The sequence below is a fragment of the Leptopilina boulardi genome, unplaced genomic scaffold, assembly GCF_019393585.1.
Source record: "Leptopilina boulardi isolate dan_hultmark-lab unplaced genomic scaffold, ZJU_Lbou_2.1 LbouV2_121, whole genome shotgun sequence".
NCBI classification, from domain to species: Eukaryota; Metazoa; Arthropoda; class Insecta; order Hymenoptera; family Figitidae; genus Leptopilina; species Leptopilina boulardi.
Genome location: NW_026137665.1, coordinates 2,893,372 through 2,916,441, shown reverse-complemented (window position 1 = coordinate 2,916,441; position 23,070 = coordinate 2,893,372). Strand labels below are relative to the sequence as shown.

The window sequence follows — 23,070 nt, the reverse complement described above, 5'->3', positions numbered from 1 at the left end:
ATATTAAATAAATATGTAACTTGCATTCTCACTTATCTTAAAATATCCGCTGTTTTATATTATTTTAATTACTTAACTTTATCAATTATATTAATTGATTATTTGTTTACATTTAAACATTATTTCAAAAGAATTTTAAACTTGATGTTTAAATTTGATTTGATGTTAAGAAAAACATATTATCACATCCTAACCTATAAATATGTTATATGTATAAGAAAAACTATAACGAAATAACATACAATTGAGGAGCCGGATCGTAGAACCGATTCTTCGCTCTCTCCGGAGTCCCTCAAGTGAGCCAGCTTTCAGCTGCGCGGGGGACTTGCGCATTAGTGAAGAATCGGTTCTACGATCCGGCTCCTCAATTGAATTTAAAAATATATCAATATGATCAAGACCGAATTTATGAATTTTTCTCAATATAAATGTATAAAAAAGATTATAAAAGAAAAGATTTTGATGTTTTTCAATGAAATAACACCACACGGAAAAAAATAGTTCGCGAAACTTTCGTAAACTAGTTTTTCACTTTTGGACGGGCCCATAAAGTTTGGAAATCTTTCATTAACTTTTTTCAAGATTCCACAAACTTTTTTTTGTGCGCGTGGGCAGAAATTGATTGTCATGAAGAGAGACACCGTCAAAGTGTCTTTCCCAAGTAGAAATGTGCCACTGGCATAGTACTGACCCAACACTGCCAGTCAGTATAACGGTACTGACTGCCGTACTGGGCCAGTAGTGGACCAACTCTGGCTGGTAACGCTGTCCAGTACTGATTTTGTCCCGCTCACCACCCAGGTGCGAATTTTTGGTCGGCCCAAAGTTGGGCCAACTATACCTATGGTTGGCCCTCCTTCGCATGCCAAAGGTTCGGCCAACTATGAAATGATAACGGTCCGCCAACCATTGGCGACATAGGTTGGCCCGACAACTGACGCCAACGTTGGTCCAACTTGAAATGCGTATGTTGTGCCAACCGTAATTTTCAAAGATTGGCCCAACAACTAATGCCAACGTTGGTCCAACTTAAAATACTTAAGATGTGCCAACCATCACTTTCAAAGGTTGGCCCAACAACTGATCCCAAAGTTGGCCCAACTTAAAAAAAAAAGCTGAAAATTAATTACAAACGTGAATTAATTATTAATTACACAATTAACACATTATTATTGTGAAGAACATTACATAAACCTTAAACTATTATTATTAAACGCAATTGTCGACATACATTTTAGAAAATATTTGACGCTCGCTGGGATCGAACCCTGACCTAACGCACCGCAGACTAATACGCTAACCACTAGACTATACGCTCGCATGTGAAAATAAATGAAAAATGATTTCATAAGTTGCGACCCAGTAAAAATATTTTTACTTTCTTAATAATTCATTAAGAGTCTTAAACGGGTGATAGAAGCCACAAAATAATAAAATACTGGAATTAGAAACAACTTTTATTTTATTACTGAATATGTTTAATATATATATATATATATATATATTTCCAACTATTTGTCATGTAGTTTTTTCATCCGTCGGACCAACCATGTTCCAGAGTTTGGCCAACCAGATCTTAAAAGTCTTTCAAACTATTTTTCCCAGAGTTTTGCCAACCTTCGGACCAACCATGGCCCAGAGTTTGGCCAACCAAAGCTTTTAGGTCTATTAAACTATGTTTGCTGGAGTTTTGCCAACGGTTGGCCCAACTCTGGGTTAAGGTTGGCCCGATGGTTGGCTAAACTTTGCAGCCCAAAGTTGGCATGCAAAGTTGGCCCAACCATGGGTTCATGTAATCACCAAAGTTGGCCCAACTTTGGCGGACCAAACTTTGCATGCCAAAGTTAGGCCAACCTTGGGCCAACCATCAAACTCTGGCGGCCAACCTAAATTCGCACGTGGGCAGTACTAACGTAGTACTAGAATAATACTGGCATAATACTGGCAAAGTACTCATCCGGACTTAAAATCTCACTTTTTTACAAAATGCTAAAACACGCTTTCCAATGCAAATTTCATCCTTATTAGCTTATTACTCCCATTTTTACCACGAACAGGTAATGTGAAGCCAATAATAGTTAATGTTATTTAGAATATATAAAATATTATTAACAATAAATAATTAAAATAATAATTATCATTTATATTAATTAAATTATTTTATTTTTAATAAATTATTTTACAAAAAATAATTTGTGTTGTAAATTTTTTTATTTTTTTAAATTCATAATATTTAATTTTTTTTACTTTGCACTTATACTTAATTTAATAATTATTTAATAATTGATATTACACATGAACAAATATTGTACTTATAACACTTAAAACTAAGAACGAAAAATCTCGCACGCATGGGGGATCGAACCCTAAACCCTTAGAACGCAAGTCAGATACGCATACCGCACAGCCGCGCTGGCTTGAAGTGCTGACTTGAAGTAGTTCACCTAATACAAAAGTTTTGATTTCAAAGTTTGTATTATCTATCACGAAAATAAAATGAATTTATTCTTAAATTTTTTAAACTCACAAAATTTTTTCAATTTTTACAAAGATTTAATGAAATAAAACTGGATATCAATTTCAGTTAAATATTTTTAATAAATTATTTTTACCGTAAATAATATTAAAACAGACAAAAATGATTGATGAATTACATAATTAAAAATAAGTTAATAAAAGACGACTGTAAAATATGAATGGTGAAAAATTTTTTAAATTTAATATTTAATTATTAATAATATTTAAAAATTACAGTGAAAAAATTACATTTGCTTTATTTTTAAAACTATTAGAAAAAAATTCTCAACTTATTGTTATTGTATGCATGATAAATAACTTAATGCATATTATGAGTACTAAAATAACTAAAAAAACATAAATATATTTTATATAGGTATATAATAATACATTACAATTACATCCAAAATTTTGAGGGAAAGTATTCGAAAGAAATTAATATACATTTTTTAAAATAAAAAATCATCGTTTTCTACCTATTGAAATAATTTAAAGACTTTTTCATTTAATGTTTTTTATCACCGACATAGTACTGATTCGGTGTGAATGACAGTGTACTGCCAGTACTGAAAGTCAATACCGACAGCCAGTATTGGATCAGTACCATGCCGGTGTTTAATTACGGCGAGCTACGGATAATTCTACTTGGGTTATTTCACAAAGTGGTTAAAATTTTTTTTTTGTCTTTTGTTTGTGAAATCTTGAAAAAAGTTAATGAAAGATTTTCAAACTTTGGGCCCGTCCAAAAATGAACAACTAGTTTACGAAAGTTTCACGAACTATTTTTTTCCGTGCATGGCACAAAGCGGCATATCAAAGTAAAAGAATATAAATCTTATAAAGATCAATAATTTAATATAAATTTAATCTCGGATATTCAAGATAAGTACAAAAGCACAAGTTACAAATGTTAAAACTCTTTTAGTAAACCACTTTTTTCACCAACATTTATTGCACCGTTTTCAGTAACGCGTTCATATTTGACAATTGTCAAGAAAGTGAGGTTGGGTTGGCATTACCAGCAAAGATTCCCAGTACGACGTACCAGTATTATACTTGTATCGTACGAGTATGTTGTGCTTCTTATTTCAGAAGTATACGACATACTGGTATTGTACTAGTACTATACTTTTATCGAGTAATCATATTTTATAACTCTAACAGTACGACATACTTTTACTGTACTAGTACCGTACTGGTACGACATATATAATTATTTTGTACTGGTATAAAACCAGTATAATACTGGTACTGCGTACTCGTAAATAACGATTAGTACGCTTGGTTATCTGGGTCTATATATATATATATATACATACATTCGAAAACTAGGATCGCAATAATCGCAATATGATTTCAGGCGACGGATAAATTATATTTACAATTTTATCAAAATCGACGTACTCATTCATCAGTTACACAGAGTTTCCATAAAAATGGCAAAACCAAATTTGTAAGTATATACTCACACTCCTGTTGAACAAGTTTTCTCTATTCTAAAGCAACAAAGAGATAACAAAAATTTTCGTTTCTAGTAAAAATGCAAGGATTAAAAAAAATATAAGGCTTATAACTTGAGCTTAAACACTATATCTAAAAAAGAAATTAAAAATAAATTTTCCTTTTTCAGACTGGAAACATCAAGAACATAATTTTACGTCCCATGCCCAATCATATTCGCCAACGTCGCGATCTGTTGAATAGAAATTCATCATTTTTTGAAACTGATGCTGAAGGTTTCATAAATACTGATGATCATATAATTTATGAAAAATCTTTTAATGATTCTAGCCGTAAGTATTTTCTTTATATAAAACAATTGATGTAAGGGTATGTGGGCAAAGAACGTTTTTTTGTGATTTCAAACTTTCTCTGAAATGAAAAATGAATTCGGCTTAAAATTTTGGAGAAATGATTTTGTTTCGTACAAAGAATCTCGCTGTTCTACTTATTTACCATAACTTAACGCAAAACTAATAAAAATAAAGCAGTACTCAAGCAATGTCTGTGTATGCGCCGCCATGTTTGTTTTCAAATTCGTTTAAAAATGCCACTTTTTAAACTTCATTTTTTAATAATTTAACGCAAAATTATGTATTTTTCGGAGAACAACGAGATTCCTTGTACCCTAATCTACCATCCCTCAAAATTGTAGGCAAAAATCTTTTTTCATTTTAGAGTAAGATGTATACTACCAAAACACATTTTCCCATACTAGGTCACGTGGGAGGTTCCTACGTACGCTTAAAGACGTATATTTTTAATTTAAATATTAATATGTAATATCCTAAAAATTTGTGGATAGTATTATTCTTATTATTATTTACAATATTTATTGATTTTTTTTAGCACATTCTTCTCCTAACGTGTTCGATGATAAATTTATGAAAATTAAGAGTGTGAACCGAAGGGATGTATCAAAAGCACCAAATATAGTCTATCCAGAAATTTTGGTTTATGTTGACGAAATACTTTTCAAGTAAGTACTATTTATTTTCTTGTTTATCCCTTAAAGTACACAATTTAAAAAATTATATATACATAGATGATTTTTATATCAAAAGATACTTTAAAAGTTTATGTTTTTATCAAATTCAGTCAGTTTTTCAATAATCTTAACACATAATATTAATTTTTTGACCACTTTTCTTGTAAAATACTAAATGATTCAAGTTTATATTTTGTGAAGAAGCCTAAAATTCAGTATTTTCTTTCTCCTTAACTGGACGTGCTAGAAACTTCTATATATAAGCATCATACACTTTAAGACCCATATACGCAAGATAAAAAAAATTTGTATTTTGAAAAAATGAGGGTAAAGCCCTACATAGAATTTTCTAGCACGTCGGGTTAAGAAGAAAAAAAATACTGAAAACCCTCAAAAGCACGGTTTATACTCAAAATCCTGACGTGATACACAATTTTGTAATTCGGAATCGTGTTTAGCATACAAAAATACACTTGAAACCACTCCGAAATCTAAAAAAATTCTTGTGTAATTAATTATATTTATTAATCCATTTTTTTGTAATTGCAGAAAACATAATTATAATGTGCAGAAAGCGGTAGAATATACTTTAAGTTACTGGAATGGAGTTGATTTAAGATACAGACAATTTCAAAAGCCAAAGATTCGCCTCTATATTGCCGGAATAGTATTAATTAAGGTATGTTGTATATATATATTTCTATATTATAAAAAGATTTCGCCGCAGCCGCCGCTGTTTCAGAAATTTTGACAAGGATGGGTCATTCCATGTCAAGTGTACCCAACCCATCTTTTTGAAATGGATAGTACAATACTTGGTTACACACGGAAAAAAATAGTTTGTGAAACTTTCGTAAACTAGTAGTTCACTTTTGGACGGGCCCAAAGTTTGGAAATCTTTCATTAACTTTTTTCAAGATTTCACGAACTTTTTTTTGTGCGCGTGCGCAGACATTGATTGTTATGAAGAGAGTGATGAACGTTCGTGAAATCTTGGAAAAAGTTAATGAAAGATTTCCAAACTTTGGGACCGTTTAAAAGTGAAAAACTAGTTTACGAAAGTTTCGCGAAATATTTTTTCCTTGCACTTGATATGGAATGACCCATATTAATATAGCTGCATGTCCCACCCTTCTTCCTCACCCTCGTAAAAAATGACCTAAATTTTAAGGTTATGTTCGTTTCAAGACTATGAATAGGGCTGCAGGTCCTCCCCTCTTCTTTACCTTCTCTCCGTATTTTACACCAAAAATGACATAAATTTTGAGGTTATGTTCATTTCAATGTAGGGCAAATATATATGCCATTCCATGAGTTTTTTCATCACTTTTCGGAGTAAACTTTCTAAATTAAATGAAACATTTTTTACATAATATTTATTAATATAATGGTCCAAAATAATCACTTTTTAAGTAAAAACAATTGTTTATTTAAAAAATACAACAATAAATAATAAAAAAAATTCACTTCTTTTCTGCACCACCAAATAAATTGGTTTACAGATCAAAATTTTCCTTATTTTTTAAGCTTTCATATCGTACAAGAAAAATGTCATGATTCGAAATAGTTAACTCACAATTTTTTCACACATGTTTTGTAATACGCTAGTGTAATGAGCTTCTGCTCAATAACGAGAGCGACAACTTCCGAACGTAGCGCACAGCGTTAGCAGACGTTTCACACTAAATAAAATACAAAAAAGTAAACAAACATTGTTTAATAAATTGTGAGTTAACTATTTCGAATCATGAAATTTTTATTGTGCGGTATGAAAGCTTGAAAAATAAGGAAAATTTTGATCTTTAAACCAATTTATTTGGTGGTGCAGAAAAAAGTGATTTTTTTTCATTATTTATTGTTGTAGTTTTTAAATAGACAATTGTTTTTACTTAAAAAAAGATTAATTTGGATCTTTATATTAATAAATACTATGAAAAAAATGTTTCATTTAATTTGGAAAGGTTTTTCCGAAAAGTGATAAAAAAAACTCATAGAATGGTAGATATATAAAAATTTATTTGAATTAATCAATTACATCATAAATATTTATTTCCATCAAATATAATTAATAAATTTGTGTTATTTAAATGTTATTCATTTTAAATATAATAATTATTTGTTTGAATAAAATTTAATTGATTTAAGCATAAAAAAGAATTCGTTTTAAGTAATATAATAAAGAATGTCCTAAAATTTATTACATAAAAACATTTGTATGTTAAAGAATACACTGCCGTTTGTCCACAAAACTTTACTTTCCAACGGATTGTATAATGCGGAGTTATTAGCAGAAGAATTTTCTAAATTTTTGTATAAAAACTCTTTCAACATTCAACCAAAGAAGGATTTCGATATATCTATGTATATGAGTGGAAAACTATTGTATACGATGAATGAAAATAGAAACACAACAGGTATATTTTAAGGTGTCAATTTCTTATTCGAGTTTTTCAGGGTGTCCACTTTTTTTATAAAATTGGATTAAGAGATTAATTTTAACAGATTAATTTTTTTTAATTAGAATAAAAATTTTTTAGAATTTTTGAATAAAATTTATTAAGAGAATAAGATAATTTTAATTTAAAACTAGATGATTCTCTGAGTACATTAACCATAATGTTCTGGTAAAAATTTTATTTCCTTTAAAAATATTAATTATTAAAAGTAGGAGGTTCACGATGTGATTTCATAACCTTAAATTTTTCAATTTTTTTTGAAAATGCTATTATTAAAAAAATATTAAAAATTATAGATATGTTGGAACTGACCAAAAACATAAATCACTTTATTTTGCACACAGGAACGAAAGAATTATTACAAAAATTTATTATTGTTGGATTATATACACTGACAAAAAGGTTTGGTATTGACAACCAAACGTTTGGTTGGTATTTAAGCAACAAAATTTTGGTTGTCCCAATTAAACTTTAGTTACGACAACAAAAATCATTTTTTTCTAATTTTGGTTGTGTCAAACAAATTTTGGTTGAGACAATTAAAATTTTGTTGATACAACAAAAAAAAATTTGGTTGCTTAAATACCAACCAAACGTTTGGTTGTCAATACCAAACCCTTTTTTCAGTGTATGATTTTGAAAAAAATTTTCTTGAAAAAATTTCAAATCTTCTTTTTCTTTCTAAATTTTTTTTCAATACTCTGAAAAAATTGAGGTTTTGCACATAGTTTTTCATTAATTTTTTTTTACTTTCTATTAAAATCTCATGAAGATGTTCGGCTTCGTTTTGGAGATATTATTAATTTTCAAAATTTTTGATTTGAAAAAGTTAATTAAAAGATTTTAAGTTAACTAACCAATTTCAAACTGCTTGATTTTCTATAAAATATATAAAAAAAGGAGCGATTTGAAATTGGTCAGTGTTTAATTTCCAACATTTTAATGAACATTTTTTAGTAAAAATTTTAAAAATATAATATTTACAAAACGAAGCAAAACACCTTTATGAAATTTTGATAGAAGATAAAGAATATTATTAAAAATCTATGAGTGTAAAACCTCAAATTTTTCAGAGCAGCGACAAAAAACGTTATAAGTAAAAAGAAATTTTTAAATTTTTTCAGGAAAATTTTTTTCAAAATCATATATATTATTTTAAAAAAATTTGATTTTGTAAAAAATTCTTTTGTTCCTGGTGTGCAAAACAAAGTGATTTATGTTTTTGTTAAGTTCCAACATCTATAATTTTTAATATTTTTTTAATAATAGCATTTTTAAAAAAATTGAAAAATTTAAGGTTACGAAATCACATCGTGAACCTTCTACTTTTTGATAAGTAATATTTTTAAAGATAAAAAAAGTTTTACCATTATTTAATGGTAAATGAACTCAGAGAATCATCGAGTTTCACATATATTAAAACTACACTGAGAAAAATGTTTAGTACCTTCTACCAAAGTTTGGTTCTCGCTACCAAATTTTTTATTTAATATATATGCAACTAGGCCGTTTGTTTGTCAGAACTAAATTTTTTTGATGAATCATTTAGTTCGGTCTACCAAATTTTTTGTTTCGCACAACTAAATTATTGTTTTTAAGCAATCAAAAAATTTGGTTAAATGAAACTTTTTTTTGTTTTCTTAACCAACTTGTTTTTTGGTTCACCCTTTTCACTTCATATAATCTACCTATGCCTACTTAAATTAATTTCTATCGCGGTAAAAACCTAACACTGCTGAGGCTCGAACCCTCAGACTACGCAACGCAAGTCGAGAACGCTAACCACTACTCTACGAATCCTACTAACAATTTGAGATTAAATCATTTTCACAATGTATAAAGGCTGGAAAAAAACTTTCGTTCTTTTAACAAGTTTTATTTATTTATTCTCACTACACAAACTTTTTTTTTTTTAAATGTCTGAAGAACAAATAAAACTTTGACACTGAAACTTCATGACGCGAACGACGTATGGTTAATGTTGGCATCCCGTGAATGGGAAGCGACACCTTATTTACGAGAACAGCGCGTGCGCAATTCAACATGCTAGCGATTTAGTACTGGAAACCAAACTTTCTATTCTGTTGTGACAACCGTATTTTAGTAACGCCAACTAAAAATGCTCAACTAAATTATTTTCTTATTATTACGAAATTATTTTTCTCAGTGTAGATTTTTTACGTTTGCAACCACTTTTAGACGAAAGTCAATGGACTGACCCATATGTATATATATATTTTTTTAAATTGAAAATACTATTTTTCTGGGTGTGCAATATAAATTTTTATTCAAACTATATAACAATTTTTTATTAGGTTATGCTTATATTGGAGCACCATGCTATTTTGAGAATCAGGGAAATTCTCGTGGAAGGTACATGTCTGCTGGAGTAGTTACCGATGAAAATGAATATAAATACCTTTTATCTGGTGCTCACGAATTAGGTCACATGTAAGAACCAAATTATATTTACATTTATTTTACTGATAATGATTTAATATTTAAAACATTAAAATATATTTATTATAATAATTTCAGCTGTATTTCTGTATCTCACGCTGCTTATTTTCTTCAGAAAATAATTCTTCATCACAGAGATTTATAAACAATGCACCGTTTTTTTTTAAATATTGTTATTTGGTTAAAAAAATATTTTCACTTCCCTTAAACAAATAACAATATTTTTAAAAAAACGACGAATTTGTTTAAAAATTCCTGAAGTGAAGATGTGGAACATTATTTTCTAGAAAATATAAGCTATAAATCATTTAAATTGGATTATTTTAAAAATATTTTTAAAAAGCGATATGCAAAAATCTCACAAATAAAAAAAAGAAAAAAATTAATATAAATAGATTAAAATCTTATCTTTGTACTCAGGTACATTTATGAAATTTTTTTTCTTTAGTCTTGGTGCACTACATGATGAGAACGATGGTACTATGAGTTGCCTTCAAAAAAGCAGTTTCATCATGAGTTATAACAGATATAATCGAAATATGTTTTTATTTTCTTCTTGTTCTGTAAAATCTATAGTACATACCTTAAGGTGCGTTAAAAATTTATGAATATCATTAAAAATATTCGTGGACGGGAAAAAATTTTGCGCATGAGCTGCCCACTAGTGGTCACGCTTTGTACAAAAGTGAAAGTAGCTGCTGCTTGCGTATCTGTGGACACGTGCTATCCATGATTATTGCACGCGCTGTCCAGGACTGCACAGTCCATGCCCAGCTGTGGTTAGCTGCCGTCAAATCATGGTCAGCTCCTACCCATAAACTAGCTCGCGGAAACCCACAAAGTACAGAGCTGCAGCTGCACAGTAGGCAGTACAGCTCTTGCGCAAAATTTTTTCCCGTGTAAAAATGATCAAAAATTATAATGAACATATTTCTTTCTCCCAAAAAAAAAAAAAAAATTGTTGATTATTAGTCAATATGAATAGCATTCTTGACATTGGTGAAAATTGATAAAAATTATATTTTTTTTTTAATTTTAATTAAATAGTTTAATTTTTTTCTAATTAACGAATATGCTTCACAATTTTTGCAATAACACTTAAAACGTCAAAAGTTTTATAAGTAGAAGTTGAAATTATTAATTTTTTTTTATAAAAATATAATTCTTAAATACAGATAAATTATTTATCACTAGTAATTAAAGAAGTAAAACTTAATTTAAAATTATTGTTATACTCAAATAGAAAAAATATTTCTTGACTTACAATTATAATATTGCACAAATTTTTATACTTTAAATTAAAAATTTATCTTTCTTTGATCATTTTAGAGAAAAATTTAACATTTTAAAAACTGTTAGTGAAGAGATTCAGTTGCTAAATTTCAACAATTTCATATGAAATCGCTAAAATTTAACAATTTATAAAAGTGAAAACACACTGATTTAAATTGTGAATACCTATAATAAATTAAATTTTTCTACAGTCAAGATTCTACAAAATGCCTTCGAAATAATCCGGCAAAATATAAAGATAACTATCCACTACGGAGATTATTACCCGGTCAAATAATGTCTTTAGATGAACAATGCCAAAAAGTGGGATACCATCAATGTGAATTAGTAAGTTTCTTTAACTTTAATAAAATACTTTGTATAATTTCATCTATCAATGATTCTATTTTTTTATTAATGTGATTTCGTAGATAAGGACAACTTGTTTAGTCTTATACTGCAGCATAACAAATAAGTATGGACAATTATTGAGCTATTCTACATATAATACACCTCCAGCGGAGGGATCTTATTGTGCTCCTGGCAAGGTATATTTGAATTTTTAACAATTCGATTTTGTGTGTTTCTGTTCGAAAATAAGTGAACTCAACCCTAAATATGTGCATCAGTATTTATTTATTGATTGTTTAAATTTTATTTTTCAGTACTGTATAGCAGGACGATGTGAATTTAAAGTATAAAAGAAAAAAGCGAAGGTAATGATATTCAGTAAATACATAATTATTATTTTTATCAAATTCAGTGTTTAGTAGAGTTTCAAAAAATTTTGTTGTATAAAGAATGTTCTAGGTTCCAAAAACATTTTAAGAACATAAAACGTTCCAAAATGTTTTAGGGACGTATCTAGAACATTAATGTTTTTTGCCCTCTGGTACTTTATTCCTGGTTGAAAATTTTTATTGAAAAATCTAATAAAAACTGAAAAATAATAAAAGAAATTATTTTTCTATTTTTCAGGGATAAATATGGATCCAAAGTGTTTTATTATATTATGTACATCCGTGTAAAGACGTTTATTACCAAAAAGGATAGAACTTCGTGTAATAGTCATCATACACAAGAACTTTTCGAATAAAAATATATTAAAAGTTTATAAAGTGTTAAAATTATTGAAAACAAGTTCAACTCATTTCACCTACTTAAATGTAATAAACATTCATGTTACACTCATCATTGTTCGATTTCACTTTCTCATTATTTGTTCAATTCATCTACAAATTATATTAAAATTAATTATACCTCGTGGTGCGCAATCAATTCATTATTATCATTCAGTCTTATTGAATATTCATTAAAATATATACTAATAAAGTTTAAAAAAATATGGTGTATTCATTGGTTTTCTTCTGTGATTAACAACCTTCCCGAGGTAAAATTTAAGACCTACTTTTCTAGGAATCAAGTAGGGTTAAACAGACCCTGTTAAGCTAAAAATTTAAAATAACTTGTTATAACTTACATCGGTTTAATTATCTAAATAATTCTAAATTAACTTTATAACATTAAAATACTGTTTTAGGATATTTGATATTAAGTAGGGAACACAGAAAAAACGCTGGGTAAATTTTGTTGTGGGTAATTTTCACCAATGGTAATTCACATAGAAGGTGGCGCCCTGAACTAGGATAAAATTTGTTGCAGGTAATTTTTATACCGATTATGGGGTAAAAATTCTACTTTTTTTCGTGTGAAACCACATTAGATGGTAAAAAAAATCGATTTTTTTTTATTGCATAAATCGTTAGCTTAACTATCAAAGAATACGCTCTCAAAGTTATAAAGTGGAAAAAAAGTTTTGGTGTATTAGATACTTAATCTATAGTAGAACTGTTGTAAGAACTTTTTTAAATTTTTAGTTTTTGATAATTTTTTTAAATCGCGTTTTTCTCAAAACGATTTTTTTCAAGTTAACACCATTTTCGGAAAAATTAACATTTTTCAAGAATTCTACGTACTTTCAAGCTACCCGAGGCGAAATTTAAGCCCTAATTTACAAGGAGTAAAGTAGAGTTAAACAGACCCTCTAGTCGCAAATTTCCCTTTCTTCCACGTTTGGATTTAAAGTAGGGTCTAAAAATTGATTAAAATATTGAAAATTTTGAAATTGCTCTAATTCTATTAATTTTTTGAAAACGCTTCAAAATATGTTAATTCCAGTTTTTAAAGGGTAATTAAAGAAATATTGTGTGAAGAAAAAATTCATTTTGCTTTAATCAAAATAATTAAAAGAGTTTTTTTTTTTGCATTTTTTTGTACTTTTTTAATCGAACTAGACCCTCTTTAGCTTCCTCAACCAGTCGCAAATTTACCTTTCTTCCACGTTTGGATTCAAAGGAGGGCCTACGGGAGTCTACAAGATCGTAAAGAGGGCCTATTTAGGTTCTAAGGGAAGCTAAAGAGGATTCAAATTTCGCCTCGGGTAAATTTATTATAAATTCAGAAAAACTTTGGATTTTTGTTCCAGCTCATACCTTTCAGCCAGAATCATGCCCACCCATGAAAGCAGGTCAAGCAACAACGACAGTTTTTAAGCCATCTCTATAGACCAAGCACAAAAAATTTCTAAAATAAAAATCATTGTTTTATAAACTAGAAATTTGAATAAAAATATAAAACCGTTTTTCAAATGCTTAATTCTCTTTATTTTAAAAAAATTCACAAAATAACGGCTGAAATTACTCTTCAAACATATTACTTCCTCTTAATTTTAATACTACATATAACATTCATGAAATTTAATTCAACAAATTCATTTTTTTATTTAACTTCGACGTTAAATTCAAATTTAATTTTTGATTTCAATTTGACGATTTATAAATTTGATTTTGACGTCAAATCAAATTACATAATCGATACTCTAGTATGCTTTTACGTATTTAACACTTGTATTTGTTCTTTCACTATTAATAAGTAAACTTATTAAATTAAATAGTTCTAGTAAACTAGTTTGTTACAAAATTTTAAATATTTAATTGTAAAAAAATAATATCGTCAACAAATTTTTGTGATAATTTCTGATTGGTCAATTTTAAACTTCACGCCGAATTATTTTTGTCAAATTGATTTTCGACTATTTTGCACTTTATGTAAAATGAATATTCGAACAGAAAAATATTATGTTAAATTGAGGAGCAAGTTTTCAAAACCTGATAAATCCATATATTTTTATTTCGAGAAATTCAAACAAATGACTTTCCACACATAACCACTAGAGTTAATTTTAAAATAAAAAATTTATAATAATTTATTTCCATAACAATGTTTTTATATTCAATACGTTATGTTTCTAATTTAACTTTGTCATAATTGAGTGATTTACAGGTTTTGGTAATTTTTTCTAATATAAAACATACAAATTGTAAATCATCTTGGTTATGTGACAGATCGATTTGTGAGGTCCTTAAAATATTAAATTTATGATTTTCTCCATTTTTTTGAAAAATGGATTTATCAAGTTTTGAAAATTTGCTCCTCAATTAATATTCTTTCTAATCTTCTTTCTGCATAATTCAGATTCTTTTGTATTAGTTTTGCAACATGAATATATATATTCTACGAATTGATTCTACGATCAAATTGAATTTATGGCTAATTAATTTTCCACGTAAAAATGTTCCAGGGAGACTCCCGGGAGTTTTCCGGGAATTTCTCAATATGAATTTCCGAAAGGATATTTAGTGTCTAGATAATTAATTTGAACTTCTTGTGAAATATTAATATTAAAAACAAGAAAACCCATCACTAGAACCACCATATGTAATTTTTTAACAAATTGATCTGAAAATTTAATTTTAAAACATGTGTCAAACTCTACGAGGTGACCAGGTGACTACCCTTGGTTCAACTTATTTCTTGACAACTTCATCAAAGAAGTTAACCCTAAAAAAAAATTCGTCCACCATTTTGGATCCGCCATCTGACCATAGATTTGTAATCAAAGCAGCGACCTCGAAAACCTCCCGAGTATCCATTTTTAAGCGAATTTAGTTATTGTATACTTCCGACAAAAAATTAAACAATCATTTTACATTAAACAAATATTTTTTAAACAATAATATTCATAAAGATTGTAACAACATATTTTCCCTAGTAACACAAGATATCTTGGGATATATTGATAATATCCCGCAGATATCCTAGGGATGTCCTATGGATATCAAAAGAATCTCTTAAGGATATCCAAAAAATCGGCGGTTTGGATATCCTATGGATATCTCTATAGACTTTTATAAATGTCCTCCAGATATCCCATAGATATCGTCAGGATATCCCACAGATATCATCAGGATATCCCATATATATCGTCAGGATATCCCACAGATATTTTCAGGATATTCTCAGTATATCTTCTGGATGTCAAGAAGATATTCTCAGGATACTGTTTTTAAAGTCATTATGAGACTACGAGTGAGAATATTCTGTGAATTAAATTTGATATAAATAAAATAAAATGCAACTTGTTTTTCGAGGAAGTTGTTTAATTTGAAAAATTATTAACTAATTTTTTTCTCATTCGTGATTCATTCCTTTATTCATATGCTTAATATTGTCAGAAAATAAATTGGCTTTAAACAATATAAATTCTTCCCCGCAAATAACGAATAACTATTAATATTAATTATACATTAAGTGCATGAGTTTATTTAAAAACTTTGAAAAATGCGTTTCAAATCTTCATTTAAAATAAATTAGAAGCTCATAAGATTTTTGTTTTTATTATATTATTATTCATTATATTAGCTTAACAATTTTAACCTTTAAAAATATATGTTGAGATATTAAATATCCCGTGAATATCCTAAGAATATCCCATGGATATCCTGCGATATAATATATCCAATAGATATTTTGTGGATGTCTTAGGGATATCCTGTGGATATCATATGGTTGTCCTGTTGATGTCCCACAGACCGGCGGTTTGGATATCCTCAGGATATCCTATGGATATCCCAAGATATACTGGGGACCATTCTAGGATATCGATCATTGATATGGATATCCTAGGGATATCATTTTGTTATGAGGGTTAGGAGCTTAATATAGTCCCCCTCTTCTCATAGAAATAATCATATCAGTGTTTTTGGAATTTTTTTTTTTAATGATAATTTTGAATTTGTCCTTTTTCAGAGGTTTACTCTTATCTATAACACAGGCACACAAAAAGTAAAATGTGGTTTGATACAAAATTTTTACTAAATTTTGAAAATTAAAATATTGAAAAATAATAAAGTCAAGAGGGGCTATTGTAGTACGAAAATCGAAATTTTTTTGTTCTATGATTAATCATAAATAATTAATAAAATAAAGGAAACTTTTTTTTTTCTTCGAAATAAACTGTATGAAAACTTATAAATACATATTCTGTAAAATTTTTTTAAAAAGTTGTTGAAAAATTATTATTATTATTATTATTATTATTATTATTATTATTATTATTATTATTATTAGGTATAGGAATTTTATAACAATTATTGTATTTTTTTTTAGATTTGGAATGATTGTTCTCTAAAATTTTTAAATTGACACAGTTTCAGCTAATTAAATAAATTAATAAGACTTATAATTGTTTTTAAGATATTTTAAATCAAACAGTTTTTAAATTAACTTGAAAACCATATAAAATTAATAACCTGACTTTTTGAGGTTATATTGTACCCTTTGTAAAATTATAATTGACTTATTTTCAATATTCTGACACAAATATAAGTCATTTATGTATAAAAAAGAAGCACAAGAGTTTTTTTCCTTATTAGAAACTCGATTGGGAAATAAATTTTTGTATAATAATTATTTTTAATATTATAACAGTTAACAGTGGTCGAAATCGCAAAACAGCTGGCTAAAAGGCAAAAATTCGATGTTTAAAATACGTATTTTTTCTTTCTTTTAAATTTCGTCCACCATAGTGGATCCGACATTTTGAATTTTGGAAATCTGCCATCAGATTCGTAATCAGCAGCCCCAAAAACCATTATATACTTACTGTTATACTTATTGAATGCATTTTTAGGTTTTGGCCAGCTTTTTTGCGATTCGGACCACTGTGCAGTTGTATCAGAATAGCCTCTGAAAATATTAGATATTAACTTTCGTGAATTTTATAATTGGTGTAAATTTTCACAGAATTTTCCAATTTCTATCAAAATTTTTTTTGTCTATATAAATTTTTTCTAATTTTGGAAACCGAATTTACTAATAACATTATACTTACTTTGTTGCCAAAATGTCACACATTTAAAAATGAATATTTTACAAATTAAATACTACATTGTACCATAGTAGCTCTGGTTGGCGGTATGACTTATATGATATTCCCACATGTGTTTATTTTATTATTTAAATTGAATTAAATGTTTATTTTTAAGTGGAAAATTAAAAAAACAAAATGTTTACAATGAAGTTTTAAAGATTTGGTAAATTGTAAATTCTGACATTAAAAAAAATTCGATACCTAAAAATCTGTAAAAATAATAATTCATTTAAAATGAAATTTCTTCAAATCTTGATTCGAAAAACGATAATAATTTATCTAAAACCTAGTTATATCGAATAAAAATTTTTTAAATGTAAATTTTAACAAATGATTTTATAATTCTGTACAAAAAATATAAATTCAGTTTATTTAGAATTTTAAAAAAAAATGTGTTGGGCAAATTAACATTATAGCGATGACGTAATATAACATCCAAATTATAATTCTGCCCTACTACTGAAAAGCATACGTCAGTAATATGTGTATTTACATATCACAAACGTATGTTTTACCATTGTAGGGCGGAAATGACTTTTTTAGATAAATAATATATATTATTAATTGAATAAATATTACATTTAATCATGATATTGTTATCAGTGGAAAATGGTAATGAACTGATCTTCTTTATATATATTGTATATATATATATATATATCAACTAAAATTTGTCTTTAGTCAAATTCTTTAACAATAAATTTCAACACTGCTTATAGAAAAGGTAAGATCTGATTTATTCATTTTCTTTAATTTTGATAAACTGTTTATATAATAATAAATTTATTTACTGAACCCTTTTGTACTTCAATAAACTATGTTAAAATTTTTAAAAAGATTTACTGTCAACCGGGGTAATTACACCATCCCCGGTGACTATTATAGCCATTGACAGTTTTTAATGAATACAATTTTTATTTTAAAATATTTTATATACAACTACAATATATAACTACAATTTTTTGCCTCTAAAATACCTTTTCTCTTGGCACGTCAATATTATATATATATATATATATAATACGTAATTTATTTATTAATTAAAAATTTTACATTTGCAGATGAATTACTTCATTCTATTATTCGGCATTCTTTTTGTGTCCTTGACTCAATCGATTAATGTCGATGATGGTAATTATTTGAGCTTAAATAATTTTATTTTATCTATTTCTATATATATAAAAAATATATTTGACATATAATCAGCCACACGTGAAGTTAATCGTATTTTGTTCCTTTTGTTTTTCTAAAATTTTGACAATTCTTGATTTCGTAATATTTTATGTTTAACGCGACGGATATTTTTATTCATCGTCATTAATTAAGTCATATACTAAGTGACAGTTTAAAGTAAAAAAAAAAATATTGTTCATTGTGTGCAGCACCAGTATATTTCCTACTTGGTATTTATAAAAAAAAAAGTTTCAATTATAATATAATTTTTATTATTATTTATAAATTTATTATATTATATGAGGCATTTCATATGAGAATACGGGGTCATGTCTCGGATTTTTCTTAAAATTCGGTAAATTGTATAGTGATAGTGGTCCTAAATAAGTGTACAAATTTTGAATTTGAAATTTTTAATATTTTTCGAGATATTTACAATAACAAATTTGAGCAATATTTTTTTGCTTTACTTATAACTTTTTTCCTATTAAAAATAGAGAAAAATGTTGTAAATGTTTTTTATGCGGAAGATCTTAAACTTTTAGAAGAAAATTATTTTTTTTAAAAAAATATTAATTAACTAACAAAAGTTAATAAAAAATGAAATATTTTACGAACAAATAAAATTAGAGTAATTATAAAAACACCATTAGAATGCTTATCAAAATCCGCATCCAACGAGCCCTATATGAACTATTTCTAATAAACGGGTGTTAAATTAATAATTAATAATAAAAATTATTTAAATAATTAATAACATTTGAAGAAATGAAGATAATAAAAAAAATTGACGGTTTATCTTCATTTCCTTAAATGTTATTAATTATTTAAATAATTTTTATTATTAATTATTAATTTAACACCCGTTTATTAGAAATAGTTCATATATAGGGCTCGTTGAATGCGGATTTTGTTAAGCATTCTAATGGTGTTTTTAAAATTACTCTAATTTTATTTGTTCGTAAAATATTTCATTTTTTATTAACTTTTGTTAGTTAATTAATTAATATCTCGAAAACAAAAAATAATGCCATTTTAAAAATTTAACTATCAATTTATTATGACTTATACAATATTCATGATTTTTTTCGCGTTTCTAAATGAGGGAGAACATGTTTAAAAGTTATAAACAAATTTTATTTTTTAAACAAATTGTTTAAAAATTAATATTTTTTTTTTTTAAATTTTTTTCTAAAAGTTTAAGATCTTCTGCGTAAAAAACATTTACAACATTTTTCTCTATTTTTATAGTAGTGAAAAAGTTATAAGTAAAGCAAAAAAATATTGTTTAAATTTGTTATTGTAAATATCTCGAAAAATATTAAAAATTTCAAATTCAAAATTTGTACACTTATTTAGCACCACTATCACTGCAATTTACCGAATTTTGACAAAAATCTGAGACAGAACCCCGTATTCTCATATGAAATGCCTCATATATACATTTTTTTAAATATAATGATTATTACAGATAATTAGAACATTTTAACTTATAATTATTAATTCTTTTATTATATATTCATTATTCATTATTATTCATTATATATTGTTATTCATAAATTTATTATTATTAATTTGTTTTTATTATTAATTATTAAATTGTTATATGTTTTTATCTGTAAACAATATAAAAATAGTTTGCTTTTTTAAAAAATTTTCAATTTGATTTTAATTTTTAATTTAAGTTTAAAGTTTAAAACATTACAAAGTTTTTTTTAGGTTTTATTTTTTCAAAAATTTTTAAATATTTTTTAATTGCTTAATACTTTTTAAAATATAATTAATAATTTTCAGTTAATTTAATTTTTTTTTTTGATTACATAATTTTTTAATATTTATTAATTATCAATTAATTAAATTTTTTGAAAAAAAACGTAAACTTAAAATTATCATTTCCAACGATATATTTATAGAAAATACAAAAAAATATTTAGCAAAACTAATTTTTTGTAATTTCAAAGATTATAAAAAATCATCGAACATTATTGACTTTATCAAAAATATTTATTTCTAAAATTTTAATATTTATATTTAAAAATTTTTACTTAAAATCTTATTTTTTTTACTATCAATTCACAAATAAATGATCTTACTCGTTATATACATTCTGTCAATAAGAAAATCCATGCGTCAGTAATGTCTTTTATTCCAATAATCTCTGCCTTTTCGTATACAGTATACATAAGTGATAAAGAATATTTTAATCATAATTGAAACAACATAATTAATTTTTCTCGGCATTTCAAGTGGCGACGGTTATGTTGTCGATACTAAAATTGATTTATCAACATTTACACCGCCAATTGTAACTATTGGTTTTAATTTATGTTTTTCTTATCATCACTTTTTCGATAGGTTTTTTCTTGGGTTTTCATTGTTGTTACCGTCAAAAATTGAACTAATAGTTTTACAAGTTTATTAAATTTAAAAATTAACTTAGCTAAATTATTTTTGCTGTATTAACTAATTCTGAGATGGCTTAACTAAAAAATCACTATTTATATAACATCAAACTCATTTTTTTCTGTGTATAAATAAATGATAACGTGAAAAGTAGAAATATACCTATTATTAATTTAATACTCCACTGATGCAGAATTATTATTATTAATATTATTATTATTTTAAAACAACCATTGTATTGAAAGTTGGACTAAACGGTTAATTCCAGTGCAAAACTATTTGTCAAAAATGTTTATTAGGCTGTATCCACAATAAGAATTTTCAACGTTGTTCGCGAAAGGTACACGTAAGTTACGCGAATGTTTTGCGGAATTGCCAACTACTGGGAAAAAAATTTCGCTTTGTTTTGAACGTGGATACATAACCTCCAAATTAATTTCGGTAACAACACCTGATTGAAAGAATGTCATTACTTTGTCATACCTTTAAAACTTTTAATTAATATAAATATGTAACAATTATAGAATTTTTAAAAAATCGAATTCTAAAAAATATTTTCTTAAAATTTGTAATGAATAAATTTTACGGTGAACCAAAAATATGTATGCGTAAATATTGAACAATAAAAGTCAACTTTCAGGTAATGAAAATATAATAATAATAATAATAATAATAATAATAATAATAATAATAATAAATTAATAATTAATAATATTAATATTTTTTTATAATAATAATTAATTAATAATTAAAATAATAATAATAAACGATAATATAATATTATAAAATTGTGTTATTCGATGCCTTTACCGAAATTAATTTGGAGGTTATGTATCCACGTTCAAAACAAAGCTAAATTTTATTCCCAGTAGTTGGCAATTCCGCAAAACATTCGCGTAAGTTACGTGTACCTTTCGCAAACAACGCTGAAAATTCTTATTGTGGATACAGCCTTACACATTAGTCAACATTTTCTTCACGTGAAGTTTTTGATTATGTGCGATTATCTCTCGCCACGTTGGGCGCTATTTATAACAGGATTTTGAATTTATTTTTTATTGAGAGATTTAAGGAATTTCTCTCCCTCCAACGTCAGTCAAATCAATGCCCATTTAAGTTTTCATTTGTATCACGTAGTACTAGCTCAACGCTTGGCAACGTTGGATTATATTTCCCCCGTTCCGTTCCGTGTCGTCTGCTATTGTTTGATTTATTTTCGTTAAATAATAATAATAATAATTTATTATTTTAAAAATCTTAATTTTTTATAAGCAAATTCAAATTATTATTCATTATTATGAATCTTTGAAGAATATACTATTATATGTATATACTACTTATATTACTTTCAAATTTCGCGCTTTTTCTATACCTAACCTACAAGACGCAACGTTGCCAAGCGTTGTGCTATGTAATTTCTGATTGTCAAAATACGGTGTTTTTTTAGACAAAATAATTAATTGTGAGTCTCCTAAGCCAGGTCTGATCAATTTTATTAAAAGTAAGTGAACATTGGCTATTAAACTTTATGTATATAAAGTTCCAGTAATATCTTTTCGTCAGATTTTTCACAATTTGAGATTTCAGACCAAAAAATTCAATTTCCCATAAGAACCCGTGTTAAATGTGAAAAGAGAAAATTATTTATATCTTTTGTCAAAATCCACCTAGACCTCTAAAAATTTAACTACATCTTCTTTAAACCATTATCTATCAGTTTATCAAGTTTGATAATTACCTCTTCGTCATTTCTGTTTGCGAGAGAACTTCCTTAATTCATTTTTATAATTTATTATTATTATTATTATTATTATACAAAAAAAAGATTAAGTAGTGAAGGTGGCGCTGTAATATAAATGGCGCGAGAATTGGTTTAAATCTAGTTGACGCCTTGTCCCACTATTATTTTTCATTTTAATTATATTTCACACAAAAAAAAAAGAATAGAACACAACTTTATTTTACGAACAATAAAATGAGGATTAAATGGCCAACGAGTCGTGCTCGAAAACGTGATCAGCGGCTTTTGT

The 23,070-nt window shown here is 26.7% G+C and overlaps 1 protein-coding gene across 6 annotated transcripts in view; it reads left to right on the top strand.

The window, feature by feature from the left end:
- The window catches only part of LOC127286203 (A disintegrin and metalloproteinase with thrombospondin motifs adt-2-like), a 167,539-nt gene that overhangs the window by 5,022 nt on the left and 139,447 nt on the right, over positions 1-23,070 (top strand). The window contains exons 4-14 of one of the 6 annotated variants that reach the window (XM_051312575.1): positions 3,878-3,970; positions 4,148-4,310; positions 4,867-4,996; positions 5,555-5,684; positions 7,230-7,419; positions 9,777-9,912; positions 10,370-10,510; positions 11,406-11,541; positions 11,625-11,741; positions 11,859-11,909; positions 12,172-12,311. The exons of 1 other annotated variant lie outside the window; for it this stretch is intronic. In XM_051312575.1, coding sequence (XP_051168532.1) covers positions 3,878-3,970; positions 4,148-4,310; positions 4,867-4,996; positions 5,555-5,684; positions 7,230-7,419; positions 9,777-9,912; positions 10,370-10,510; positions 11,406-11,541; positions 11,625-11,741; positions 11,859-11,894 — 1,272 coding nt within the window. In that variant the 3' untranslated portion in view covers positions 11,895-11,909; positions 12,172-12,311. Of the gene's footprint in view, positions 1-3,877; positions 3,971-4,147; positions 4,311-4,866; positions 4,997-5,554; positions 5,685-7,229; positions 7,420-9,776; positions 9,913-10,369; positions 10,511-11,405; positions 11,542-11,624; positions 11,742-11,858; positions 11,910-12,171; positions 12,312-23,070 lie in introns of those variants that run through there. 4 more of the 6 variants (XM_051312580.1, XM_051312598.1, XM_051312588.1 and 1 more) reach the window with 4 other exon arrangements.